The sequence below is a fragment of the Engystomops pustulosus genome, unplaced genomic scaffold, assembly GCF_040894005.1.
Source record: "Engystomops pustulosus unplaced genomic scaffold, aEngPut4.maternal MAT_SCAFFOLD_332, whole genome shotgun sequence".
Lineage (NCBI taxonomy): Eukaryota > Metazoa > Chordata > Amphibia > Anura > Leptodactylidae > Engystomops > Engystomops pustulosus.
This window is the reverse complement of record NW_027285211.1, coordinates 40,235-66,225: the sequence shown is the minus strand read 5'-3', so window position 1 is coordinate 66,225 and position 25,991 is coordinate 40,235. Positions and strand designations below refer to the sequence as shown.

The 25,991-nt window shown below is 53.4% G+C and overlaps 2 protein-coding genes across 5 annotated transcripts in view; one reads left to right on the top strand and one right to left on the bottom strand.

Moving 5' to 3' along the window:
• Positions 1-19: 19 nt before the first annotated feature.
• On the bottom strand, positions 20-6,423 carry LOC140110821 (tubulin delta chain-like). Of its 4 annotated transcripts, none has more exons than XM_072132292.1 (11): positions 6,318-6,423; positions 5,503-5,603; positions 5,236-5,331; positions 4,640-4,701; positions 2,841-2,978; positions 2,552-2,693; positions 1,405-1,590; positions 1,230-1,325; positions 959-1,034; positions 379-520; positions 20-266 (listed from the first exon to the last, which is right to left on the bottom strand). In XM_072132292.1, the coding sequence occupies exons 2-11, from the start codon at positions 5,595-5,597 to the stop codon at positions 31-33; spliced, it is 1,269 nt and encodes a 422-aa protein (XP_071988393.1). In that variant the 5' UTR covers positions 5,598-5,603; positions 6,318-6,423; the 3' UTR covers positions 20-30. The 4 variants fall into 4 exon arrangements, with proteins under 4 accessions (XP_071988393.1, XP_071988392.1, XP_071988391.1 ...); XM_072132291.1 differs by having other exon boundaries at positions 5,503-5,600; positions 6,318-6,418; XM_072132290.1 differs by having other exon boundaries at positions 5,503-5,600; positions 6,227-6,359.
• SETD2 (SET domain containing 2, histone lysine methyltransferase) overlaps positions 6,299-25,991 on the top strand; it is a 47,431-nt gene continuing 27,738 nt past the window's right edge. The window contains exons 1-2 of the mRNA XM_072132287.1: positions 6,299-7,560; positions 14,427-14,483. Of these exons, the coding sequence (XP_071988388.1) occupies positions 7,526-7,560; positions 14,427-14,483 (92 nt within the window). The 5' untranslated portion in view covers positions 6,299-7,525. The remainder of the gene's footprint in view (positions 7,561-14,426; positions 14,484-25,991) is intronic.

The following is a 25,991-nucleotide window of genomic DNA, read 5'->3' as shown; positions in this document are numbered from 1 at the left end:
CCTGCAGGTCACTGGACCCCCCCCTGCAGGTCACTGGACCCCCAGACCCCTGTATTCATCCACCACCGAGTCCACGGTATCAAAGGACATCTGGAAGTCGTCGTCCTCGCAGCCGTAGCGGCGGTACCAGTGCAGATAGGCCCCGGAGCGGTACATGGTCCGCGCTTTAGTCCCCGCGCTGCTCAGAAGGTCGGCGGCGCTGGAGTGATTGGCGCAGACTGTCAGCGAATGGCTGTAACCGGGGGGGTCCAGGATATTCTGGGGGTCTGCGGAAACATAAGAGAAGTGAGCGAAAAACTGACAGTAACACGACAACATGGCGGCCGCTGCAGGAGACAGGACCCCAAAGTAATGAAGGGAACAGCAGCAGAGACTGACCGGTCCAGCAGTGCACCGGCGAGGGGTTCCACGGAACGCAGCGATACGCCTGCCGCAGCTTCAGCAGCACAGAGTCCCGGGAAAGCAGGAACGAATAGTCCTGAGAGTTACGAGCCACAGCCAGGACGGACAGACTGTGGTGCTGGGAGGGAGAGGGTTAAAGAGAGTAATATAATGGGGAGACGTCAGGACCCCTCCCCTCTCCAAATATTGCCCCTAACCTACGCTTTGTGGCCGCTGGGCCCGGTAAGACACCATAGGTGCAGCGCATCATGAGCGGGTGCCATGAGAATAAGCCCTAGAGCGGGCGACACTATTGGAGGTCACTGCCCAGAAGTCCTAATAGAAATCATGTTATAAATGCAGCTTTGGATGTGACTGGAGCATAAGACATCTCACAATCCATCAAGATTGTACCACAAATATCTACAAGACAGGGGGGAGGTGTCTGCCTGCGGGGGTCCAACCCAAGCCCCCCATGTGACCCCTCATAAGGCCCCCTGATCCATTCCCATGGGGCACATGGCTGCACCCCCAGACACTTTTCTGTTCTATAATAATTCTGTAATATTCTGGATACGAGATGCCCTGCTGGATCGGCTCGGGGGAGGGTCCGCACCACGGAGCTCGTCACTGTGTCCCAGGAGGCCGCTCCCCTGTGGATACAAGACAACAATGAATTGTCTTCCATTCCTGGGGGTGGATCACATTGTGCGCAGCGGTCAGGACACCCGAGCATCAGAGGGGTTGATAATAGTGAAGGTCACATGACCTGTCTAGCATCGGGCTATATAAAGTCAGGTAGGTACATTCAGTAAGTCCTGTAGGTGACATAATCAGACGCCCCTCACCTCCTGCAGACCTGAGATGTGTGCAGGAACTTCATGGTGGACATGGGACACAGACAGCGAATCAGCTCCCAGGGCTCCAGCCCAACACTCACCGGACTGATACAGAGGAGAAGGACATCATTAATCCACCCAACACCGTGACCCCCAAAATACCAGACCCCGCAGATCCCACCACCTTCTGGTCTTCAGTGAATACACAGGGCAGAGGAGTCCCGCCAGGCAGGAAGCAATGTGCGTGTTCATGGAGGTGAGGGAGACCAGAGGCTGAGGCCCACAAGCTGTGAATGTCTTTTTCTCCTCCATGGAGGCCGCTCTCCTCATAACCTCATCATTCTGGAAGAGGAGGACCCCATCACAGAACCTGCAAAGATACAATAGTTATTTCAGGGCTGATCAGGACCCCATTGCGGTACCTAAAAAGTCAATTGTTCTGGTAATCTAATATGTACCCATTGGGGCAGATTTACTTACCCGGTCCCTTCGCGATCCTGCAGCGCGTTCTCTGCGGAGGATTCGGGTCCGGCTGGGATTCACGGAGGCAGTTCCTCCGACGTCCACCAGGTGTCGCTGCTGCGCTGAAGTCCGCCGGAAGTTCACTGCCCTATTCCTGGTGAAGGTAAGCGCGTGTCCCGCGACACTTTTTTTTTAAAAAATGCGGCGGTTTTTGCGAATTCGTCGAGTTTTCGTTCGGCCACGCCCCCCGATTTCCGTCACGTGCATGCTGGCGCCGATGCGCCACAATCCGATTGCGAGCGCCAAAAACCCGGGACAATACAGGGAAAATCGGCGCAAATCGGAAATATTTGGGTAACACGTCGGGAAAACGCGAATCGAGCCCTAAGTAAATGACCCCCAATGTGTAGTCCTAGGGCTCAAATAATCGGGCCGCAGAGAAGAGAGAGTTGTCAGGTTGGGGCCAAGGTCAGGGAAGGTGAATTGCAGGAAGAGTCAGTAACAAACAAAGGTCGGGAGGCCAACACAGGTTTGTAATTCAGGGAGTTGGGGTCAACATGGGAAATCAGCAGGGGGAGGCCGAGTACCAAAGACCGAAACATATAATGAGCAGATGTCGGGTACATGGGAAACAGAAGCAGAAACTGCTGCAAAAAGGTTTGGCAGGGACAGAATAAAGAAAGTGTGTGCTGGCCCTTTAAGGAGCAGTAAGACCCAGTGCACACACCCTCAGCAGGCGAGGACGTGACTAAGGAAATCTTACCCCTAGATGATAGAGCCGATCAATAGATCAAGTATAGCAGCCCCGCACTAGGGCCCCGGGCAGGACCCCCTGGCAGTGCCCACTATACATTGTAATGAGTCGTTACCTTTGCATCCAGGCCAAGCAGAGCAGAGAGTTATAATGCTGCAGCGGAGAGTCGCCCGTCTCATGCGGCGCTGCGGTCACAGATAGTATATACCCGGCAGGATACGTCTCTCTGATCTCTTCACATAACCGGGAGCCCATACCTGGAGAACAGGACACAGAACTGGTACAACCTCCAGAATCTAAGGCTTAGCATACTCATCCTCAAGATCTCTGCTTGCTGCTTGCCATTCCTGCCTACTGGTATCCATCATAATCATCATATTCACAGAGAAACCTATGAGACCTACCCGAGCCGGTGCCTCCACACAGACTGTGCAGGATCACGGTGCCGCTATAGCAGTCCCGCCGCTCCACCTCCTTCCGGAACGCATCCATGGTCCTGTCCAGCAGGCCCCTCTCCCCACTCCTTGTAATCCCATGGTATCCTATTATCGAGATGGAGAGTCAAGAGTGTTCCCTCCATGTGAGTGACCCAACAGCCTCCTAAAAATGATGCCTGAAATAGGTGTAATTTCTTCACTCTGTGCCCCCCCCAAATACATCCTCTATATAGTGCAGTGGTGGGGTCCTGGATGTCACCTGTATGTAGTGGAGGGATCCTGAATGTCACCTGTATGTAGTGGAGCGGTCCTGGATGTCACCTGTATGTAGTGGAGGGATCCTGGATGTCACCTGTATGTAGTGGAGGGGTCCTGGATGTCACCTGTATGTAGCGGTGGGGTTCCTGGATGTCACCTGTATGTAGTGGAGGGGTCCTGAATGTCACCTGTATGTAGTGGAGCGGTCCTGGATGTCACCTGTATGTAGTGGAGGTGTCCTGGATGTCACCTGTATGTAGTGGAGGTGTCCTGGATGTCACCTGTATGTAGTGGAGCGGTCCTGGATGTCACCTGTATGTAGTGGAGGTGTCCTGGATGTCACCTGTATGTAGTGGAGGTGTCCTGGATGTCACCTGTATGTAGTGGAGGGGTCCTGGATGTCACCTGTATGTAGTGGAGGGGTCCTGGATGTCACCTGTATGTAGTGGAGGTGTCCTGGATGTCACCTGTATGTAGTGGAGCGGTCCTGGATGTCACCTGTATGTAGTGGAGGGGTCCTGGATGTCACCTGTATGTAGTGGAGGGGTCCTGGATGTCACCTGTATGTAGTGGAGGGGTCCTGGATGTCACCTGTATGTAGTGGAGGGGTCCTGGATGTCACCTGTATGTAGAGGTGGGGTCCTGGATGTCACCTGTATGTAGTGGAGGGATCCTGGATGTCACCTGTATGTAACGGTGGGGTCCTGGATGTCACCTGCATGTAACGGTGGGGTCCTGGATGTCACCTGTATGTAGCGGTGGGGTCCTGGATGTCACCTGTATGTTGTGGAGGGGTCCTGGATGTCACCTGTATGTAGCGGTGGGGTCCCGGATGTCACCTGTATGTAGCTGGGGGGGTTCCTGGATGTCACCTGTATGTAGCGGTGGGGTCCCGGATGTCACCTGTATGTAGCGGTGGGGTTCCCGGATGTCACCTGTATGTAGCGGTGGGGTTCCCGGATGTCACCTGTATGTAGCGGTGGGGTTCCCGGATGTCACCTGTATGCAGCGGTGGGGTTCCTGGATGTCACCTGTATGTAGTGGAGCGGTCCTGGATGTCACCTGTATCTAGTGGAGGGGTCCTGGATGTCACCTGTATGTTGTGGAGGGGTCCTGGATGTCACCTGTATGTAGCGGTGGGGTCCCGGATGTCACCTGTATGTAGCGGTGGGGTCCCGGATGTCACCTGTATGTAGAGGTGGGGTCCCGGATGTCACCTGTATGTAGTGGAGCGGTCCTGGATGTCACCTGTATGTAGTGGAGGGGTCCTGGATGTCACCTGTATGTAGCGGTGGGGTCCCGGATGTCACCTGTATGTAGAGGTGGGGTCCCAGATGTCACCTGTATGTAGCGGTGGGGTTCCCGGATGTCACCTGTATGTAGCGGTGGGGTTCCTGGATGTCACCTGTATGTAGTGGATGAGTTTCTGGATGTTACCGGTATGTAGTGGCTAAGATCCTGGATGATGGATGTATACAGGTACCCAGCACCCCCTGTAGGCTTCTTACCATATGCCCAGTTGTTTCCTCTCCCTCTCTGTCCCACAATGATATTGGCGTCTCTGAAGTATCTGAACGGAAACATTAGAATCAGCATGGGCTGGAGGAGGACTAGAGATGCTGACTATATGAAAGTGAACCCAAATCCTAGTGTAGCTATAGAAGGAGCGGCCATAGATGTGACCACTGTCATATGCAGCATGGGGGGGGGGGGGGATCACTGTTTAATCAGCATTAGAGAACTTCATTCTTAAATAGGCCGACTGCTTTGCTCACCCCATACATATAACTTACAGACCTATGGACGGGATATAGGTGCATTTTAAACCCCTTTCTATAAAGTGAAGTGGGAAAATAATGCGAGACACCGCACGTATACGTGTCTATACTGAGAACTGCATATGGAGGTCATAAAGAGGCGCCTTGGTGTCCTCACAATATGAGGCGCTCCAGCATGACCAGACCTCAGGCGCCATGTAATGCCAGGTACATGTATTCACACCTGCAGCTTCTCACAGAAGCCTCATGAATCCTGAGGAGGACATTACCCGTGATCCCACAGAGTTTGGCCACGAGCACAATGATAACAATATATCGGGGCTTACCCTCTCTTCACTTGCTGGCGCAGTTTACGGATCACCTTGGGTTCGGTGTCTACACAGATGGCGTTAATGAGGCCGTCGCGGGAGAAATATGGATACCTGCGAGGGATGAGAAGACAATGCACTTCAGTCCATTCATATAACTCATCCTTGGAGCCTTCTCTGCAAGATTCTGAATTTACCTAGAAATCTGCTTATTTTAAGGGCTTTTTAAGGGACATTGTAAATGTGGAGACCCCACAGCGAGTGACGGCAATAGCCACAACTTACCGCTCATCCTCTGGGATGTTACTGCCAAGAATCTGCCACCATTCCTGTCCAATCTGATTGCCACATTGTCCAACCTGCAGCCAGATCAGCGACATCTTCTGCTGAGTGACATAATACAGATAGATTGTATATAGAGAGAGAACACGAGAAAATAGATACTCTGACTGCAGAGTATCAAACACTCAGGAATACTGGACTTCATCTCCACCAGGGACATCATACACCCAAAGCTAAGTATTATATACATGCTTATATATGTGGTAACAATTTAAAGGGGATGTCCAACTCCTTAAAAAAATTATGTAAAAAAAAGTTTAATTAAAACAATTATTGTGATTATTGTGAGGCAGATGCATGAAGTAATGTTTTTTTTCTTTATATTTACACTTTTTGGACAACTTCTTTAGTCACTGTATAAATAAAGTTTATACAAACAACAGAAAAAGTGTTTCCCATAGAATCCAATCGCCTCACTCGCTTTATTTTCTAACCTACATTGATAAGATCTTAGCTGCATTCTGATTGGTTGCTATGTGCAGATGCTGGGGCAATATAAATAAAGTTTATATAAACTGCCAACAACCAATCATTACACGATTTACATTTCCCAGCTGACATATTAGCTGCATTCTGATTGGTTGCAATATGCAGATACTGAAACAGTATAAATAAAGTTTGTATAAACTGCCAACTACCAATCATAAGACGTTTTATATTTACTAACCGAAATAGAAGCCTGATTGTGATTGGTTGCTATGCTCACAGATCGCAGCAGCGGCGGCGCTGTGTGTGGGGGCGCGGGGCCGGGGTCTCACCTGTGCGCCGGGCGTGTGATCCCCTCCTCCGCCCCCTCCTCGTTACGGTTGTGAATGGAGGAAGTGGATGAGTCTACGCCATTTCCGCTCCGTGTTGTGAAGGAGGAGGAGCCGAGCAGCCGGAGGCCGCAGCAGCTCTTGCCGGGAAACCCTGCACCTTCTCCCGGCCTAGACTTCTGCCTTGTGCTCCGTCGTGTTTGCGGCCCTCACCTCTGTATGAGCCGCGGCCTGTGGTCACCGCGCAGCCGGGGAGAGTCGCAGGCGAGAGCCGGGGACGCTGTGGAGTGAGAGGCCGGAGGGAGAGGGGGCAGAGCGGGGAGACGTGTGCGGTATCATGGCCTGAGCACCTCCAAAACCTCCAGGATCACCCGCTGATGGGAGGAGGGGAGCCCCTGCACCCCGAGATCTGCTGAACCAGCCCTCTGCACCCCGAGATCTGCTGAACCAGCCCTCTGCACCCCGAGATCTGCTGAACCAGCCCTCTGCACCCCGAGATCTGCTGAACCAGCCCTCTGCACCCCGAGATCTGCTGAACCAGCCCTCTGCACCCCGAGATCTGCTGAACCAGCCCTCTGCACCCCGAGATCTGCTGAACCAGCCCTCTGCACCCCGAGATCTGCTGAACCAGCCCTCTGCACCCCGAGATCTGCTGAACCAGCCCTCTGCACCCCGAGATCTGCTGAACCAGCCCTCTGCACCCCGAGATCTGCTGAACCAGCCCTCTGCACCCCGAGATCTGCTGAACCAGCCCTCTGCACCCCGAGATCTGCTGAACCAGCCCTCTGCACCCCGAGATCTGCTGAACCAGCCCTCTGCACCCCGAGATCTGCTGAACCAGCCCTCTGCACCCCGAGATCTGCTGCCTGGTATATCCTACATCTCATCCAAGTAACCACACATTGTGCACCCCAAGCTTTGCCACCTGGTCTACGCTGCTCCCCAGGACCCTACTCTGCACCCCAGCATCTGGAGATTATCCCTCTAATTATTGGATCCCATCTGCGTTGTACCCCGATATCTTGAGGAGTTATTTGCAGGCCATATATTTGGCTTTTTCTCATCACTTTGGAAGCTGCTGGACCCCTCTCTCGCTCTCTAGGGGTGTGGTTATTGCACCCATCTGAAGACATCACTCCTCTGGCACCCCATCTCTCTGAGGTCACCCCCCCTCATCTCTCCAGACTGGATGCCTTGCTCCACCACTGACAATGGGGGATTTCTATGATCCAGAACACCCTACTGAGTAAGTATATATTACATGCTGGGCAATACCTCCATGGTCACCCCACATAACATATTGAACGAGCCGCACCCCAACATGTCCAGCGGCCTGTGTCCTCCATATCACCCAGCCATCCTCCTCTGGGCCTCACTGTGTGATATGGAAGGGGAGACGTGGAAATATTGGGGAGCTGTAACCATGAAGCTCATAAACTAGTGCAACCATCATCTTTAAAAAGGGGGCTGACCCTGACTACAAAGGTCAACATCTCCAGCGATGCACCAAATTTCCAACGTTAAAATAGTCCAATTATACAATGAGCTCAGCAGGCTATTACCTTTAAGCTGCGTTCTCACATGGCGTTTTTGCGGCTTATTAAAACGCATTTGAAACCCATCAGGGAAAGAAGCCTCCCATAAAACCGTATGTGTTTACACTAATATTCACGCATTTAAGAACACAACATTTGTGAACGCAGCCTAAGGGCTCATTCACACGGCCTTTCACGGGGACGTACACGCGGCCGCATATACGTCCCCATAGATGGCAATGGCGGTACGGTGCTACATGATCTGCGCCATACACTGCAAAAAGATAGTGTGCGGCCGTGCGCTGCTGTTTCCTTTGGAGGGAGGTGGGGCTACCTCCAGCGCACGGCGGGCAAACCGCGTGTGACTGTACCCTTAGTCCCAGCCTAATACCTTTACAGCCTCCTGCGGTGGGGGTGTGTGCATAGAGTTGTATGTGACATATGGGGGCTCCACATAATGTCCTCTCCCACTGCGCACCCCAGAGCTGGTCAGTGTAGCATCATGGCCGGAGGTTGTACCAATGTCTGGGGACTAGAGAGGGAATCGTATCACTGACCCCAGATAATGATAGCCCGTGATCTCCATGACAATTCTCCCAAACTTCTGACCTGGTTGTCTTTCCTCACTGATGATCTAGTTACTTCATACACCGACCTCCTGAGTTTCTGTGTAAACATGCAGTGTAAAGCATGGCGGAAAGACCTACATGCAGCAGTTCTACTATTGTATTGGATACTGGACTGTCACACTTGTAATCATATAATGGGGCCATCCGCTCCTGATGTCAGAGGTCCCCAATGCATTTGGGTATCTGTGGGCTGGCATATATATTATATTGGGGTTCAGGGGAATAAGTGTGACCAGTATTGGGGGGTTGATAAGTATTGTGAAAGTCTAGAAGTCTAGTGACCATCCAATATTTCTAGGGGACTATTAATGAGGGCTCTGAGAGGTGAAAGGGATTACAAGGACCATCCCATCATGTGCTCAGCTGTTATGGGGGGATGTACGGCTGTATCTACCACCTCCGTCTTCCTAATATGGGTCGGATGATCCTTGTGGCTTCCATGGAGTTTGTTGTCTGTGATGATTCTTATCATTTGGCTCTGATGGAGGATAACCTCGCGGCTCCGCGCAGCTTCCGGCCCCATCTGCGCCACAATTTGCGTTTCCAATAGAAACCACAATGGGAAGATGCATTGATGGGCCCTGATCACTCCTTGAATCCTGAGCAGATCTCTGCTGTATAATATCACAGCCTTCAAAGATCTCTGCTACCTGTCAGTTACCTGGAACATATTAGGTAAAACACAGGGGAAGGTTTGTTCTAGACAATCCTTAAACCAGTTATGTCCAGACTGTACAGATGATGCTTTATACTGATACATTGTAACAGACCTTCTGTGATGCTGTAGCTATTCTGCTATTTAGCAGATGGTGAATGCTGTGTGATACAAAGAAGAGGCTTCCCCTTCCCTCAGTGACTATTCCTGGACTGGTAAATAATGTGTTCCTATCATTAGAGGTAACCGAGTGAAGGGATGGAGGCGCCTGCGTTACCTTGGTCAGTCTGAGCCCCCATAACTGCTCCTGCGTTACCCCCTCTCCTCTCACTGCAGCCTTGAGATGAGATGAGTAACTGCGTCTTGGGTGGTGATGTCAGGGAATGGGGACCCCGTTTTCCTTCCCTTTGGATTTATTAGGCATTACTGTAGGTCACTGTGAGGACGCGGCTCTTCGTCTGATATTTCCATAATTCTGCTGTGATGTGATGAATAGGACGTGTTCCTGGACGGGAAGCCCCTCTGCACCAGAGGTTTCTGATGGGAGATGAGCCTCATTCTAGCGTCACAGTCAAATCAAAGGTTTTTAATCAAACTTGTGGAAATTTTTGACAAAGTAGAGATGGAAGCTATAAACTACTTATGGAATTGCAGTTCATTTGTAGACCGTTTTCTGGGCCGCGTTGTCGTCTCTCTAGTATTATCTCTCTCTGGGGGGGGGGTCAGCATCTCCGGCTATTTCTCTTGAGAGGGCGGCTGTAGCGGTGTCACCCGCTGTCCCTTGATCCGGAGGCTGTGTCGTCTCTCTAGTGATGTCCCTCTCTCGGGGGGGGGGGGGGGGGGGGTCAGCATCTCCTGCACTCTCTCTCTCATGGGGGTATCGGCACATCCCTCCCTCTCTTTCTCTCTCTCGGGGGGGGGCTGTAGCGGTGTCACCCGCTGTCCCTTGATCCGGAGGCTGCGGTCGTTCCTCTAGTGATGTCCCTCTCTCGGGGGGCCGTGTTTGCATCTCTTGCACTCTTTCTCTCTCATGGGGGTATCGGCACATCCCTCCCTCTCTTTCTCTCTCGGGGGGGGGGGGGGGGCTGGGCTGTAGCGGTGTCACCCGCTGTCCCTTGATCCGGAGGCTGCGTTCGTTCCTCTAGTGATAACTTTCTGGGGCTGTGACAGTATTTATTGCTCTCTCTTGGGGGGCCCCAGCACTGCTCCTGCGTTCTCTCTATCAGGGCTCTGAGGTGTTTCTTGATCTCGGGGACTGTAATGCCATCTGGGGGCATCTGCCTTGCGGTGGCGTCTCACGGTTTCCCCCTCCTTGGGGCAGTGGCAGCGCCTCCTCCGCTCTGTGGGGCTCTGGTGGTATCTGTCCTTCTCGGCGGGCTGGCGGATTGCGGCAACATCTGTCACTGTGGGAGGGAGGGATCTTTGCCGGTGTGCCTCTCTATCGGGGAAGGGGGGGGGGGGTCCTAGGCCACTGTCCCTTGGGGGGCTTCACTGGCATCTCTCTCTTTCTCGAGGTGCTCAGTCGGGGGCTTGTTCAGAGTGTCTCTGTCTCATGGGGGGCCTGCTTTGTCATCTCTTGGGTGTGGGGGGATGGGGTGCTCTGGCGACGTCTCTCTCCCTTGGGGGGGCAATGGCGTCTCTCCTGGGGGGTGTGAGGGGCCTGCTTTGGCTTTTCTCTTGGGGGCCTGCTTTGGCGTCTCTCTTGGGGGGTAGGGGGGGCTGCTTTGGCTTCTCTCTTGGGGGTGGGGGGGCCTGCTTTGGCGTCTCTTGGGGGGTGGGGGGTCCTGCTTTGGCGTCTCTTGGGGGGTGGGGGGTCCTGCTTTGGCGTCTCTTGGGGGGTGGGGGGGGCCTGCTTTGGCGTCTCTTGGGGGGTGGGGGCCTGCTTTGGCGTCTCTCTTGGGGGGTAGGGGGGGCTGAATGGGCCTCTCTCTCGCATGTCCCGTTCTGGTCCCGCTCTTTATTGGCTCCTTAGACACTTCGGTAGATTTTCCACATTCCTGACAAGTTGCTGATCAAGAATTTTTTGCTCTTTTTCTCCTGCGGGTCGGCCGGGTTCCTTTGCCTCAGGGGCTCCGCACTGTCCTGCATCGCACCCGGGGCACGTGTCCCTCCTGTGTCGGTCACTATGGCAATGTGCAGTAATCTGTGGAGAAGGAAACGGCTCTGAATGCTCTCACCGCTTGCTGTATTTGAATGAGTGCATTCAATGTTAACCCTCACACCGCTGATCCCACTAACACCAGGCCTCACTCATTCCTATCTCATGGCTTGGACCTCCTTATGTAGATGTGAACACATCCATAGATAATCCTGCGGGATTAACTTCTCAGCAGCCGGGAGTCTTCTGCCATGTTAGTTTGTAACCCAAGCCGTTTATCTCATCAATGTTTTATCCTGTAATAGTAAATGTGTTCTCATTCACTGATTGCAAGCAGAGACCTAATAATAATTCTTTACATAGCGGCTGCAAGGAGCTGCCAGATCGCTTTTATAAATGTGGATTTAAAAGTCGGTTTCTGGGACTGTTATTATTGGTCCTATCAAGCCATTAGGTCCGGGGTGCAGTCCCAGGCATGGCCACAATCCAGTGTATGGCGCTGTACATGATGAGCTGTGAAGAGGGAGAGGAAGGGGGTTCGTAGGGTCAGGCTGATCCTGATTGCCAGACACCACACAGTCTGTATGTGAGGGGCCGCTGGCCTCCATGCTGTGTGGGGCAGGATATAAATGCCTCCCCCCAGACACTGCACCCTGACCCTGTAATTGTGCCGGGTAAACATTGCCTCCCTCTTATCAGTCCTGGAGATTAGAGGTTGTGTGTGGTGGGGGTGATAGTCCATCAATACAGAATAACCTGCAGTCCCAAGCTCTGGTACATGTGTGCACAGACATGTGTGATTTCCTAATCTACCTCTAGGGGTTATGGGGGGGGGGGGTGATTTGGGGTTCAGGACAAGAGACATCCCAGGGCTATAGTCAGTCAGCCAAATTTCTGACTCTGACTTCTTCTATTTCCCAAAGACCCCCTTGCACATGGCTGTGTGCGCATCCCAGACTGGATCCTGGGCGAAGCACATGGCCTGGGGGGGAAGGGAGGGGAGCGCTCCTCACCCCTCCCTACTCCATTGAAAGACAAGAGGCTGCATAGAGAAGAACACATAATATATATTGTGTGACCCAGCACGGTCATGATGTACCCGCTGCACCGTGACTAGGTGCCACCAGTCCTGTTTTCCTGGGCACTCGAGCTGAGATAAATGCAGCCGTTGCTTCCCAGTGCCCTTTCCCTCTGATCTGTACCATCTCTACTGAGCATGTACATAAAGTGCAGCCACATTATTCTCAACTAAAAGCCTGGAACAGGGGTGCACTACCGCCGATGGGCTACATGTGGTTCGTGTAGTAAGAGCTTCCATAACTGATGGCAGATAATTGGCCTGGTAGTGATAGTGATGAGTGCAGCTGAGAAGCCCTCACTGCTCCTAATGCCGGTGCATACAACAGCACAGGACATAGAGCGGCAGATGGAGGGGAGGAGGCGCTGCTGCGCGGAGGGGAGGGGGTGCTGCTGCGCGGAGGGGAGGATAGGGGAGGGGGCGCTGCTGCGCGGAGGGGAGGAGAGGAGGCGCTGCTGCGCGGAGGGGAGGAGAGGAGGCGCTGCTGCGCGGAGGGGAGGAGAGGAGGCGCTGCTGCGCGGAGGAGAGGAGAGGAGGCGCTGCTGCGCGGAGGAGAGGAGAGGAGGCGCTGCTGCGCGGAGGGGAGGAGAGGGGGCGCTGCTGCGCGGAGGGGAGGAGAGGGGGCGCTGCTGCGCGGAGGGGAGGAGAGGAGAGGGGGCGCTGCTGCGCGGAGGAGAGGAGAGGGGAGGGGGCGCTGCTGCGCTGAGGGGAGGAGAGGAGAGGGGAGGGGGCGCTGCTGCGCTGAGGGGAGGAGAGGAGAGGGGAGGGGGCGCTGCTGCGCTGAGGGGAGGAGAGGAGAGGGGAGGGGGCGCTGCTGCGCTGAGGGGAGGAGAGGAGAGGGGAGGGGGCGCTGCTGCGCTGAGGGGAGGAGAGGAGAGGGGAGGGGGCGCTGCTGCGCTGAGGGGAGGAGAGGAGAGGGGAGGGGGCGCTGCTGCGCTGAGGGGAGGAGAGGAGAGGGGAGGGGGCGCTGCTGCGCTGAGGGGAGGGGAGGAGAGGGGAGGGGGCGCTGCTGCGCTGAGGAGAGGGGAGGGGGCGCTGCTGCGCTGAGGGGAGGAGAGGGGAGGGGGCGCTGCTGCGCTGAGGGGAGGAGAGGGGAGGGGGCGCTGCTGCGCTGAGGGGAGGGGAGGAGAGGGGAGGGGGCGCTTCTGCGCGGAGGAGAGGGGAGGGGGCGCTGCTGCGCTGAGGGGAGGAGAGGAGAGGGGAGGGGGCGCTGCTGCGCTGAGGGGAGGAGAGGAGAGGGGAGGGGGCGCTGCTGCGCTGAGGGGAGGAGAGGAGAGGGGAGGGGGCGCTGCTGCGCTGAGGGGAGGAGAGGAGAGGGGAGGGGGCGCTGCTGCGCTGAGGGGAGGAGAGGAGAGGGGAGGGGGCGCTGCTGCGCTGAGGGGAGGAGAGGAGAGGAGAGGAGAGGGGAGGGGGCGCTGCTGCGCGGAGGAGAGGGGAGGGGGCGCTGCTGCGCGGAGGAGAGGGGAGGGGGCGCTGCTGCGCGGAGGGGAGGGGAGGGGAGGGGGCGCTGCTGCGCGGAGGAGAGGAGAGGGGAGGAGGAGGCGCTGCTGCGCAGAGGAGAGGGGAGGAGGAGGCGCTGCTGCGCGGAGGGGAGGGGCGGGGCGCTGCTGCGTGGAGGGGAGGACGCTCCTGGGTGCTGGTACCTGATGCAGCTCTGGGAGGCGAGCTGTATGACAGTATGGCCCAAGCTCCAATAAATGTTGGGACATGGTCAGGGAGTTCGCCTCTGGACACGGGGTCACGTGACCCGTTATCTGGCGCTCCTGTCCTGTCTATTACTTGGCCTTCCCATGAGTAGCCTACAAATATGTGTATGTATGTATGTATGGAGAGCCGGGTCCATAGAGGAGTATTTGGCCCAACATCCCATAGACCTTGATGAGACAGGACCTCAGGGGACCCCGCGGCTTTGGTTTGCTTCTGGGCTGTGGGAGCGAGGGGTCATGTGAGCGCAGGTCCTGTGCCGGGCCATGGCGGGTGCTCTGCAGGTGTTATGTAGGGTCTCTATGACCCGTGTCCTGTTATAGCAGGGGGGGCATGTATTCTGTGTATGCTGCAGATTAACCCTTTGTATCCTGTGCGGTTGTATTCTTAATATTTGTGTGTTTGTCTTTCAGGACAGAAAAAGATGATGAGACAGAACAGGAGGAATCGCAGAGGCCTCCTGACCCAGAGTAATGCATTTGTTTGTGACTATACATAAATGTGACCATATAAACCAGTGACCTGTGGTGCAGAGGGAGGGGAGACTGACACAGGAATGGCCCCGGGAGATAAGGCTGTGGCCTCTGTCACCCATCTCTGTGGTCTTGGGTCTTTCCTGAACCCAATGCTGCTTCATGTATTATTATACAAGATATCAAGGACCGTAGAGGGTTAATAACCGTCCATAGAACAGCACCCTATAGTGTCACATAGATAGTGGGGTCACTGTGTACATACATGACATTACTTATCCTGTACTGATCCTGAGTTACATCCTGTATTATACCCCAGAGCTGCACTCACTATTCTGCTGCTGGTGCAGTCACTGTGTACATACATGACATTACTTATCCTGTACTGATCCTGAGTTACATCCTGTATTATACTCCAGAGCTGCACTCACTATTCTGCTGCTGGTGCAGTCACTGTGTACATACATGACATTACTTATCCTGTACTGATCCTGAGTTACATCCTGTATTATACCCCAGAGCTGCACTCACTATTCTGCTGCTGGTGCAGTCACTGTGTACATACATGACATTACTTATCCTGTACTGATCCTGAGTTACATCCTGTATTATACCCCAGAGCTGCACTCACTATTCTGCTGCTGGTGCAGTCACTGTGTACATACATGACATTACTTATCCTGTACTGATCCTGAGTTACATCCTGTATTATACCCCAGAGCTGCACTCACTATTCTGCTGCTGGTGCAGTCACTGTGTACATACATGACATTACTTATCCTGTACTGATCCTGAGTTACATCCTGTATTATACCCCAGAGCTGCACTCACTATTCTGCTGCTGGTGCAGTCACTGTGTACATACATGACATTACTTATCCTGTACTGATCCTGAGTTACATCCTGTATTATACCCCAGAGCTGCACTCACTATTCTGCTGGTGGTGCAGTCACTGTGTACATACATGACATTACTTATCCTGTACTGATCCTGAGTTACATCCTGTATTATACTCCAGAGCTGCACTCACTATTCTGCTGCTGGTGCAGTCACTGTACATACATGACATTATGTATCCTGTACTGATCCTGAGTTACATCCTGTATTATACCCCAGAGCTGCACTCACTATTCTGCTGGTGGTGCAGTCACTGTGTACATACATGACATTACTTATCCTGTACTGATCCTGAGTTACATCCTGTATTATACCCCAGAGCTGCACTCACTATTCTGCTGCTGGTGCAGTCACTGTGTACATACATGACATTACTTATCCTGTACTGATCCTGAGTTATATCCTGTATTATACCCCAGAGCTGCACTCACTATTCTGCTGCTGGTGCAGTCACTGTGTACATACATGACATTACTTATGCTGATCCTGAGTTACATCCTGTATTATACCCCAGAGCTGCACTCACTATTCTGCTGCTGGTGCAGTCACTGTGTACATACATGACATTACTTATCCTGTACTGATCCTGAGTTACATCCTGTATTATACCCCAGAGCTGCACTCACTATTCTGCTGCTGGTGCAGTCACTGTGTACATACATGGCATTACTTATCCTGTACTGATCCTGAGATACATCCTGTATTATACCCCAGAGCTGCACTCACTATTCTGCTGCTGGTGCAGTCACTGTGTACATACATGACATTACTTATCCTGTACTGATCCTGAGTTACATCCTGTATTATACCCCAGAGCTGCACTCACTATTCTGCTGCTGGTGCAGTCACTGTGTACATACATGACATTACTTATCCTGTACTGATCCTGAGTTACATCCTGTATTATACTCCAGAGCTGCACTCACTATTCTGCTGCTGGTGCAGTCACTGTGTACATACATGACATTACTTATCCTGTACTGATCCTGAGTTACATCCTGTAAATCTTTTATTTTATATAAAAATGAAAAACATAACAACCATAAACATAAATCAAGCCATAACTTCTGGCAAAACAAAACAATAATAATAATAACAAAACAATAATACAAACTAAAAGAGACTTACGGAAATCTCCTGGCCCAGCCACACACACACCACACACTCAGCATAAGAACAAACAAAACCATCACCCAATCCCACCACCTAATTTTTTATTTTTTTTGAAATACACAGCAAAATACACATAAACGAACAAGAAATAAACACAGAAATAACAATGAATATAACTGAAATAACATTAATAACATTAAATATAGCTAACTAAATCCCACGCCCATCACCCTCCCCCCCCAGACACTGGTCTAACGTCCAAAGTTCGCGTTATATAGTCCAGACCAGTGCCCAGGATCGTACAGTCCAAGTCCCGTCCACCCCCCTCCCAACCTAACACCCTAACACCAACACCCCAAAACCAACCAACCTATAAACACACACAAGAACTATAACTACATATAACTATATACACACTGTACACAAAATACAAACACATTAAACAAATCAACATAACAATCCAAACCACATAAAGCCCAGGTTCGGTGCCTGCAAGCCGCTACATCACTATAACCTCAGATACAAAACAAAAATCTACAGTGTCAGCTTCAGCCCAACACCAGGAGAGGAGATGACGGACTAAGGGACACTAAAGGAGAACCCCCTCCAAAGGAGAGAGGCCCTCCCCGTGCCCAGCCTCTCATACTCCAGAGAGCGCACCTTCACCAGGTCACCCAGAATGTTCCTAACCACCTCATCCACCGGGAGGATTTTACGCTGCGTCGACACTAAACACCGTGCGTTCCACGTGTGGTACCTGACCACTAGGCTAACTAGGAATAACGTGCAGCGGTCCCGGCCACCCAGGCCTCTGAATGCTCCATAGGCCCACTCCGCATAGGAGAGACCGGCCAACCCGGGCCAATGGATGGAAGCGCCCACCCGGTTGTACACCTCTGTGTTAAAGGGGCACTGAAGCAGGAAGTGGTCCATGCTCTCCAGCAGGCCACCGCACTCCTCCCGGGGACAACCCCTTTCCTCAGAGCTCCTACACTTCAGATTGTCCCTCACACACAGCTTTCCATGGAAGCAGCGCCAAGTCACGTCCCAAAACTTCAAGGGGATCCTGATGGAATTCAAAAGACCTAAACCCACCCCAAGATCCCGACTTGGGCAATCCCTGAGGGCCAGAGGCTTCTGGAAACGGGCAAACAGAACCCTCCTGTCAAGGAGTTTCCTCGACAAAGTCCTGATCTCCCACATTCCCAGACCCCACCGGCGAATCACCTTCAGAACCGGGGTAGCGTAAGCCGGAAGATGCCCATGCGGTGTACGAAGATCCTTCACTTGTCCTCCTGTCTCCCATTCCTGGAAGAAAGGCCGAAACCATCCCCTGCAGGAGTATACCCACGGAGGAGCCCTCTCTTTCCAGAGGTTTGCAACATTGATCTTAAGAAAGGTATTCACTAGGAACACCACAGGGTTGACCATACACAACCCTCCTTGTCTCCTCGTGCGGTAAGTAACCTCCCTCTTGATAAGGTTCAGCCTATTCCCCCATAACAGCTGGAAGAACAGACTGTAGACCCGAGTCCAGAGGGGCTCTGGCAACATGCACACACTGCCCAGATATATCAGCAATGGGAGCAGGTAAGTTTTAATCAAGTTCACCCTTTCCCTGAGGGTCAAAGACCAACCCTTCCACTGGTCCACCCTCTGAGCGGCGATCTTAAGCCTGCCGTCCCAGTTTTGCATGGGGTAATCCCCCTGGCCAAATTCGATGCCGAGAACTTTGGCAGAGTCTTGGGGCCCTGGAAGAGTGTCCGGGAGATCAAAGCCTGGATCCCCCTCTCCCAGCCAGAGACTCTCACACTTATCCCGGTTGATCTTGGACCCAGAAGCCTCTGAGTAGCGGTCAACCTCTGACATCACCCATTGCGCCTCCCCTCTCGAGGACACAAAAACGGTGACATCATCGGCATAGGCTACCACCCTTAGAGTGGCTTCCGGTGCCGCCTGGTCCATCCCGACTCCCACCAACGGCCCACGATCAACCCTCCTAAGGAATGGGTCAATCGCGAACACGTATAAGAGTGGGCTCAGAGGACAACCCTGGCGAACACCAGACCCGACCTCAAAAGAGCGGCCAATCCAACCGTTCACAAGCGGGAAACTCTCTGCCCCTGCGTACAAAACTTTCAGCCAATTGACAAACACCCCCGGCAGGCCATACCTCAGAAGGACAGACCAGAGGTACTCGTGGTTAACCCGATCAAACGCTTTTGCCTGATCCAAGGACAGCAAGTACCCCTTCCAGTTACCAGCCCTGCCCTGCTCCACTGCCTCCCGGACACAAAGCACAGCACTAAATGTACTGCGGCCTGGAACAGAGCAGTGCTGGGTCCCCGAAAGGAGCCGGGGTGCAAACTGCACCAGCCGATTAAACAGCACCTTTGCCAAAACCTTTCTGTCGGTATTGAGAAGCGCTATGGGACGCCAGTTCTCAATACGAGATCGGTCCTTACCCTTTGACAGGATGATCAGGGCAGACCTCCTCATTGACTTCGGCAGAGCGCCCGAGGAAAGACACTCATTATATACCTCCGTCAAGAGGGGAACCAAGGCGTCCTTAAAGGTCTTATAAAACTCAGATGTTAAGCCATCCGGACCCGGCGATTTCTTGAGGGCGAGCCCTTCAATCGCCCGGCTGACTTCCTCTTCCCTGATCACTTCGGTCAAAACATCAAGAGAGGGGTCTACTCCTGGCTCAGGGACAGTTTCTGCCAGGAAAGCCGACATCACATCCCGATCTAGATCCTTCCTGCCCAAGAGGTGTGAGTAGAAGGATCTGACGACCTCCAGGATCCCTGATCTGGACCTTTTCAGGGATCCCGTACTGTCAACCAGTCCCGTGACAACTTTACCATTCACTGACATCTTGCAGTTTCTGTAAGGGTCGGGCGAGCGGTATTTCCCGTAATCCCTCTCAAAAACCAAAGATGCGTGTCTATCGTACTGACACCTCTTCAGCAAGGATTTCACTCTGGAGATGTCCTCACGACTACCTCCAGTCGAGACGAGATGCTCGAGTTTCCTCCTCAGGCCCTGATACAGGCGGTACCTGTCCAGGCTCCTGAGGCTCGAGAGCTGGCGGAAGAATCTCGCCACCCTTTTCTTGAGCATCTCCCACCACTCTGACTTACTGCTACAAAGGCCCAGCAATGGTACCTGGCTCTGAAGAAAGTCCTCAAAGGATTGTCTTATCTCTGCTTCTTCCAGGAGAGACGAATTGAGCTTCCAGTAGCCTCTTCCCATCCGGGGGGTCTCTGTAACATTCAGAGAAAACAAAATTAAACAGTGATCGGAGAACTCCACCTCAACAACGGACACTGCTGAAGAGATGGCTTCCTCCTTTAAATAAAACCTGTCTATTCTAGACCTGCAGCTACCCCTATAATAGGTGAACCCCGCGTGGCCTGGGGTGTGCCGGATGTGGACATCCACCAGGCGAGCCTCACTAGCTATGCTATTAAGAGCGACGCTATCATAAGTCAGCTTGTCTCTGGAACCTCCCCTATCCTGGGACCTCGTGACAGCATTGAAGTCCCCTCCAAAGACCACCTGCCGACTTGTAAAAAGGTAGGGCTTGATCCTCATAAAGAGACACTTCCTGTCCCACTTGGACTGGGGACCATAGATGTTAATTAGGCGAAGTTCTTGTCCCTTCATGAGGACATCCAGGATCAGGCACCTCCCCATTTCTAACTCAATAACTCGTCGGCATTCTACCGGTGCGGTAAAAAGGACCGCCACTCCGCTATACGGCTCGGCCGCAAGAGACCAATAGGAAGGCCCGTGTCTCCATTCCCTCTTAGCTTTAAACACGGCCGCCAAATCTGGCAGCCTGGTCTCCTGCAAAAATAAAATGTCGGCTTCAACGCGGCCGAGAAAATCAAAGGCCGCAAATCTAGCCGCATCAGACTTAATGCTGGCGACATTAATGGACGCCAGCGTCAACGGAGTGGGTGCCGCCATCATGAGTGATTGAGTTAGACGGCTTTTTTCTTACTACCTCCCTTCCCTCTACTGTCCTCTGAAGATGAACCCTTTTGCCTTTTCCCTTCAGAATTGGGGCAACTTCTTTTTAACGAAATTGAGGTGTCCATGTTATTACTGGCCCCCAAGGACCCACCCGGACCACCCTCTCCTTCGTCCTTGTCTCCTGACTCTGAGTCAGTCTCCCACTCTGAGGACCCAGCATCCCCAGAGGATAGAGACTCGGCGCCCCCTGCAGGCTGCTCCGCCGCCACCTCCAGAACCCCACCCTCAGCCTCTCCTTCCGAGGAGGCGATCTCATCGAGGGTGAGGAACCGGTTGGAAAGCTCAACCAGAGGGGAGGAAGTTTTCCCTTCCTTAGGTACCTTAGATACACCGCGTTTTTTCTTTTTCTGCTTGCGCTTATTTTCTAGCCAAATCCTGTTATCCTCATCCATACTCTCATAATGGGAGGACGTGGAAGACATGGCACCTTTCTCGCGCTCCATCCTCCTGACCTCCTCATCCAACTCATCATCCCTCAGGGCCTCAGTAGCATGACCAGCCTCTGAGGAAGGACCAAGGGTCACCCCAGCAACCTGAGGTTTCCCCAGTTCTCTCCCTTTTTGTCTGGCTTCAAGCCGCCTCAACTGAGAAGGTGACTTATTCTTACTTTTCTTCACAGGCCCCTCAGCTCCTCCACCTCTGCTGGTACCTTCCCCAGCAGAAGCAACCTCATGGCTCTCCTCCACTGGGGTCACAACCGCATTGGCAAAGGAGCGAGGACAACGGCTGAAAGGGTGACCGAGCTCACCACACAGGTTACACCTAATGTCCTTACAGGATGCAGCGAGATGACCTAGCCCACCACACAAAGCGCACTTCTGCACTTGGCAGCTGGCGCTAAAGTGGGTGGGGTCACCGCACCTGTGACAGACCTTCGGCTGCCCCTGGTAGAAAATCAGGATTCTGTCCCGCCCAAGAAAGGCTGAAGAAGGAATGTGGGCGACCGTGCCGCCTGAACACTTCAACTTCATCATGAAGGTCCAGGCCCCAGACCAAATGCCAAATTCATCACGGTTTTTCTGAGGTACCTGAACTACTTCGCCATAACGACTGAGCCAAGTCATGATGTCCATGCAAGAAAGTGACTCGTTACGGGTCAAAACGGTCACTTTCTTGACTGTGTTTTGGCGAGACACTGCTTGCACAGCAAAGTCTCGCCATGCGGGCTCGTTCTTTGCCAGCTCATAATTCGACCAGAAGAGCTCTAAGCCCTCCGGCCGAACAAAGCTGACATCGAACTCCGGAGTACCATAAGGATGTATCAGGGCAAAGATGTCACTAGCCCTGAAGTTCATCTTCAGGAGGAGCTCCACCACCCTTGACCTGGGTGGGCATGCGTCACTGCCCCTCCAGCGAAGACGAACCACATTCCTACGGGAAGCACCGGGCCCAGTTGTGGGTAAAGACCATACAGTCTCTCCCCCCCTTTTCTCTTGGAAGGCTGCCAGGCCATGCCTGTCTGTCCAGAAGGACAGATCAACATCTCTCCCCTCTACATTGATTGACTTTTCCCCTCTCCTGAGAGCCTCCAGAAGACGCCTTTGCAAAACGCTATTCCCAGAGCCAGGAGACAAGGAGTTAACCCCACTTGCCCCAGCGGTGACACTCGCATAGCTCCTTATGGGAGCGGCCACCACTGGGGGTGCAGATGGTCCAGCACGCACACCAGGATCACCCCCCTCAGCACCATTCACCACCCCAACATTCACCACACTATGTACAATACTGCCTCGCTTCCTTGCATCACTCACACCAGCTGGGCCAGGAGGACCTGGGGTTGCCTCGGCGTCACTGGACACTGGGGGTAGAGCCACCTCCATAGCTGATACAGCCTGAGAAGAGGCAGCTCCAACCCCGATCTTACTTGTGCCCTCTGCCTCATTGGCATTAACCCCTTGTTGACCAGCTGTTTTAATGTTTGAGCACCGCTGCTCGCTAGATGCATGAGGTCTCTTTTCTTTATGAAGTCCGGACAGTCTCTTGTTACCATCTCCTGGGTCAGATGATCCAATGCAAAATAATATTTTTCCTGCACCCTTTCCTGCAGGCTGCACAGGACGCTTGGGAGGCGCCGCACTACAAGCCCCAGCAGCCCCATCACACTGCCGCTGCTTACCGGAGCAAGCAACAGCCACAGCGCTAGGGGCCACAGGAGCCACCGCCACTGCCCCTGGCACAGGGCCACCCCCCCCTCCCACTGGGGGGCAGCGCACAGTACCATCACCTGCTGGATCGCCCTCACTGTCCGGCCTTTCGGCCGATGCCTTCCCTGCACCATCCTTGCTACTACAAACAAGGCTGGTGCTCTGCGCCATGATGGAACGTGGCTTTGCACTCTCCCCGCACCCTGGCACCGAGTCCACTGCAGGATTCGTGCTGGGCTGGGCAACGGGGCCTACACGACAGGCTGGCACTGCTGCCCGCCCGGAGGGAACAGGGAGGGGACGAAACACCAGATTCACCTCCTGAGACGCCTTGGTCTTCTTGGCTCTCTTCTTTCTCTTTAGGTCGTCATCCGGGATCTCATCGCCGAAGGAGAAGTTTTGGAGGTGAACTGGGGACTCAAGCTGACGGATCTGAGCCATTAGCGCCCCCCCCCCCCCCCCCCCCTGGCCGCTGTCATCACTTTCCTCCTCCAGGTTGGCAGAGCCGCAGCCTGATGGTAATGGCGCTTGCTCTGCAGGCAGCCTGTCGTGCGAGGCCTGCTGGTGTTGGTGCAGGCCACCAGACGGACACGGCAGGTCTTCCTCATCCTCCTCATCATCGCCATCGCCTTCATCCGCCTGGATCTCAAGCCCCTTCAGCTTTCTCAGCTTCTCCTGGCGCATCTCCTCAAATCTGGCGTCATTGTCCAACTTTTCCCTGAACGGACCACTGTGCTCCCGGATCAACCGTCGTTTTTCCTGCAGAGCGGTGACCTCGGCTTTTAGTCTGTCTATGGTGTTAAGAAGATCAGACTTTTTCTTTCTCTGCGTAGCCACCCCCGCTAGGGCCAAGGTCTCCCTTATCTCCTCCTGGAGCCTATTCATCGCCTTGCCAGCGTCCTCGTACTCACGGAGGTGCTCAGCAATCCGGGAGCCATAGATGGTAGCAGACTCCCGGGCCTTTAGGTGTCCCCATGCTTTTTGCACACCTCCGTGAGCACCCAGCTTTCCAGCTGAACCACCCAACTTTCCCGCACAGTCACTCAGCTTTCCAGGAGGAGCACTCAGGCTGATGTTACTTGCCTTGATCTTCTGTGAACCGGAGACCTTGCGGCTTCCCTGGGTCTTGGGGGTGGCAGCCGAGGTCACATCGCTGCGTCCTTGGGTTCGGGCAGATCTTCTCACCCCCTCCATGTTGGCCGGTATCTGGCTTTTCCTGCCCCCCGCCGGCCTGGTCCGAGAGGCAGAAGCCCGGGATTTGCCTGGTTCACTCATCCCAGAAAACCCACTCCCTCCCTGGGGAGGAGAGAGCAGGCCTGGGTGGATTGATCTTCCACCAGGTGGTGCAGGAGCTCAGCAGCACACAACCACACCCTTCAGTAGCACACAGCAGAATGAGATTGCACGCACTATTCTGCTGCTGGTGCAGGCACTGTGTACATACATGACATTACTTATCCTGTACTGATCCTGAGTTACATCCTGTATTATACCCCAGAGCTGCACTCACTATTCTGCTGCTGGTGCAGTCACTGTGTACATACATGACATTACTTATCCTGTACTGATCCTGAGTTACATCCTGTACTGTGTGTTTCCTGTATTATGAGATGTTACAGCAGACAGTGTTTGGTCCTTTCATGTCTGGGGTCTTATTCTTTCCATAATTCTAGAGGTTCTTCCCTTGTGTGAATTGCTGTGGAGGAGGTTTCTCAGTATTGTAGGTTTTCTTCTGGTCTCTTTTACTGTATTTGTTTGATCCAATTTTTTAGTCTTGAGGTTTGGGTTGTGTTTTATTCTTCCCTGTGTAGAGTGTTGAACATCTGCTGGCCACGTGTCGGGGACTAGAGCATGATCCGGGGTCTGACCCTCTACCCCCCTCTAGATGGCACAGATATCGTACATGATCCGGGGTCTGACCCTCTACCCCCCCTCTAGATGGCACAGATATCATACATGATCCGGGGTCTGACCCTCTACCCCCCTCTAGATGGCACAGATATCATACATTATCCGGGGTCTGTCCTTCTACCCCCCTCTAGATGGCACAGATATCGTACATGATCCGGGGTCTGACCCCCTACCCCCCTCTAGATGGCACAGATATCATACATGATCCGGGGTCTGACCCTCTACCCTCCTCTAGATGGCACAGATATCGTACATGATCCGGGGTCTGACCCTCTACCCCCCTCTAGATGGCACAGATATCATACATGATCCGGGGTCTGACCCTCTACCCCCCTCTAGATGGCACAGATATCGTACATGATCCGGGGTCTGACCCTCTACCCCCCTCTAGATGGCACAGATATCATACATGATCCGGGGTCTGACCCTCTACCCCCCTCTAGATGGCACAGATATCATACATGATCCGGGGTCTGACCCTCTACCCCCCTCTAGATGGCACAGATATCATACATGATCCGGGGTCTGACCCCCTACCCCCCCTCTAGATGGCACAGATATCATACATGATCCGGGGTCTGACCCCCTACCCCCCTCTAGATGGCACAGATATCATACATGATCCGGGGTCTGACCCTCTTCCCCCCTCTAGATGGCACAGATATCGTACATGATCCGGGGTCTGACCCTCTACCCCCCTCTAGATGGCACAGATATCGTACATGATCCGGGGTCTGACACTCTACCCCCCTCTAGATGGCACAGATATCATACATGATCCGGGGTCTGACCCCCTACCCCCCTCTAGATGGCACAGATATCATACATGATCCGGGGTCTGACCCTCTACCCCCCTCTAGATGGCACAGATATCATACATGATCCGGGGTCTGACCCTCTACCCCCCTCTAGATGGCACAGATATCATACATGATCCGGGGTCTGACCCAATACCCCCCTCTAGATGGCACAGATATCATACATGATCCGGGGTCTGACCCTCTACCCCCCTCTAGATGGCACAGATATCATACATGATCCGGGGTCTGACCCTCTACCCCCCTCTAGATGGCACAGATATCGTACATGATCCGGGGTCTGACCCAATACCCCCCTCTAGATGGCACAGATATCATACATGATCCGGGGTCTGACCCAATACCCCCCTCTAGATGGCACAGATATCATACATGATCCGGGGTCTGACCCTCTACCCCCCTCTAGATGGCACAGATATCATACATGATCCGGGGTCTGACCCTCTACCCCCCTCTAGATGGCACAGATATCCTACATGATCCGCGGTCTGACCCCCTACCCCCCTCTAGATATACATGATCCGGGGTCTGACCCTCTACCCCCCTCTAGATGGCACAGATATCATACATGATCCGGGGT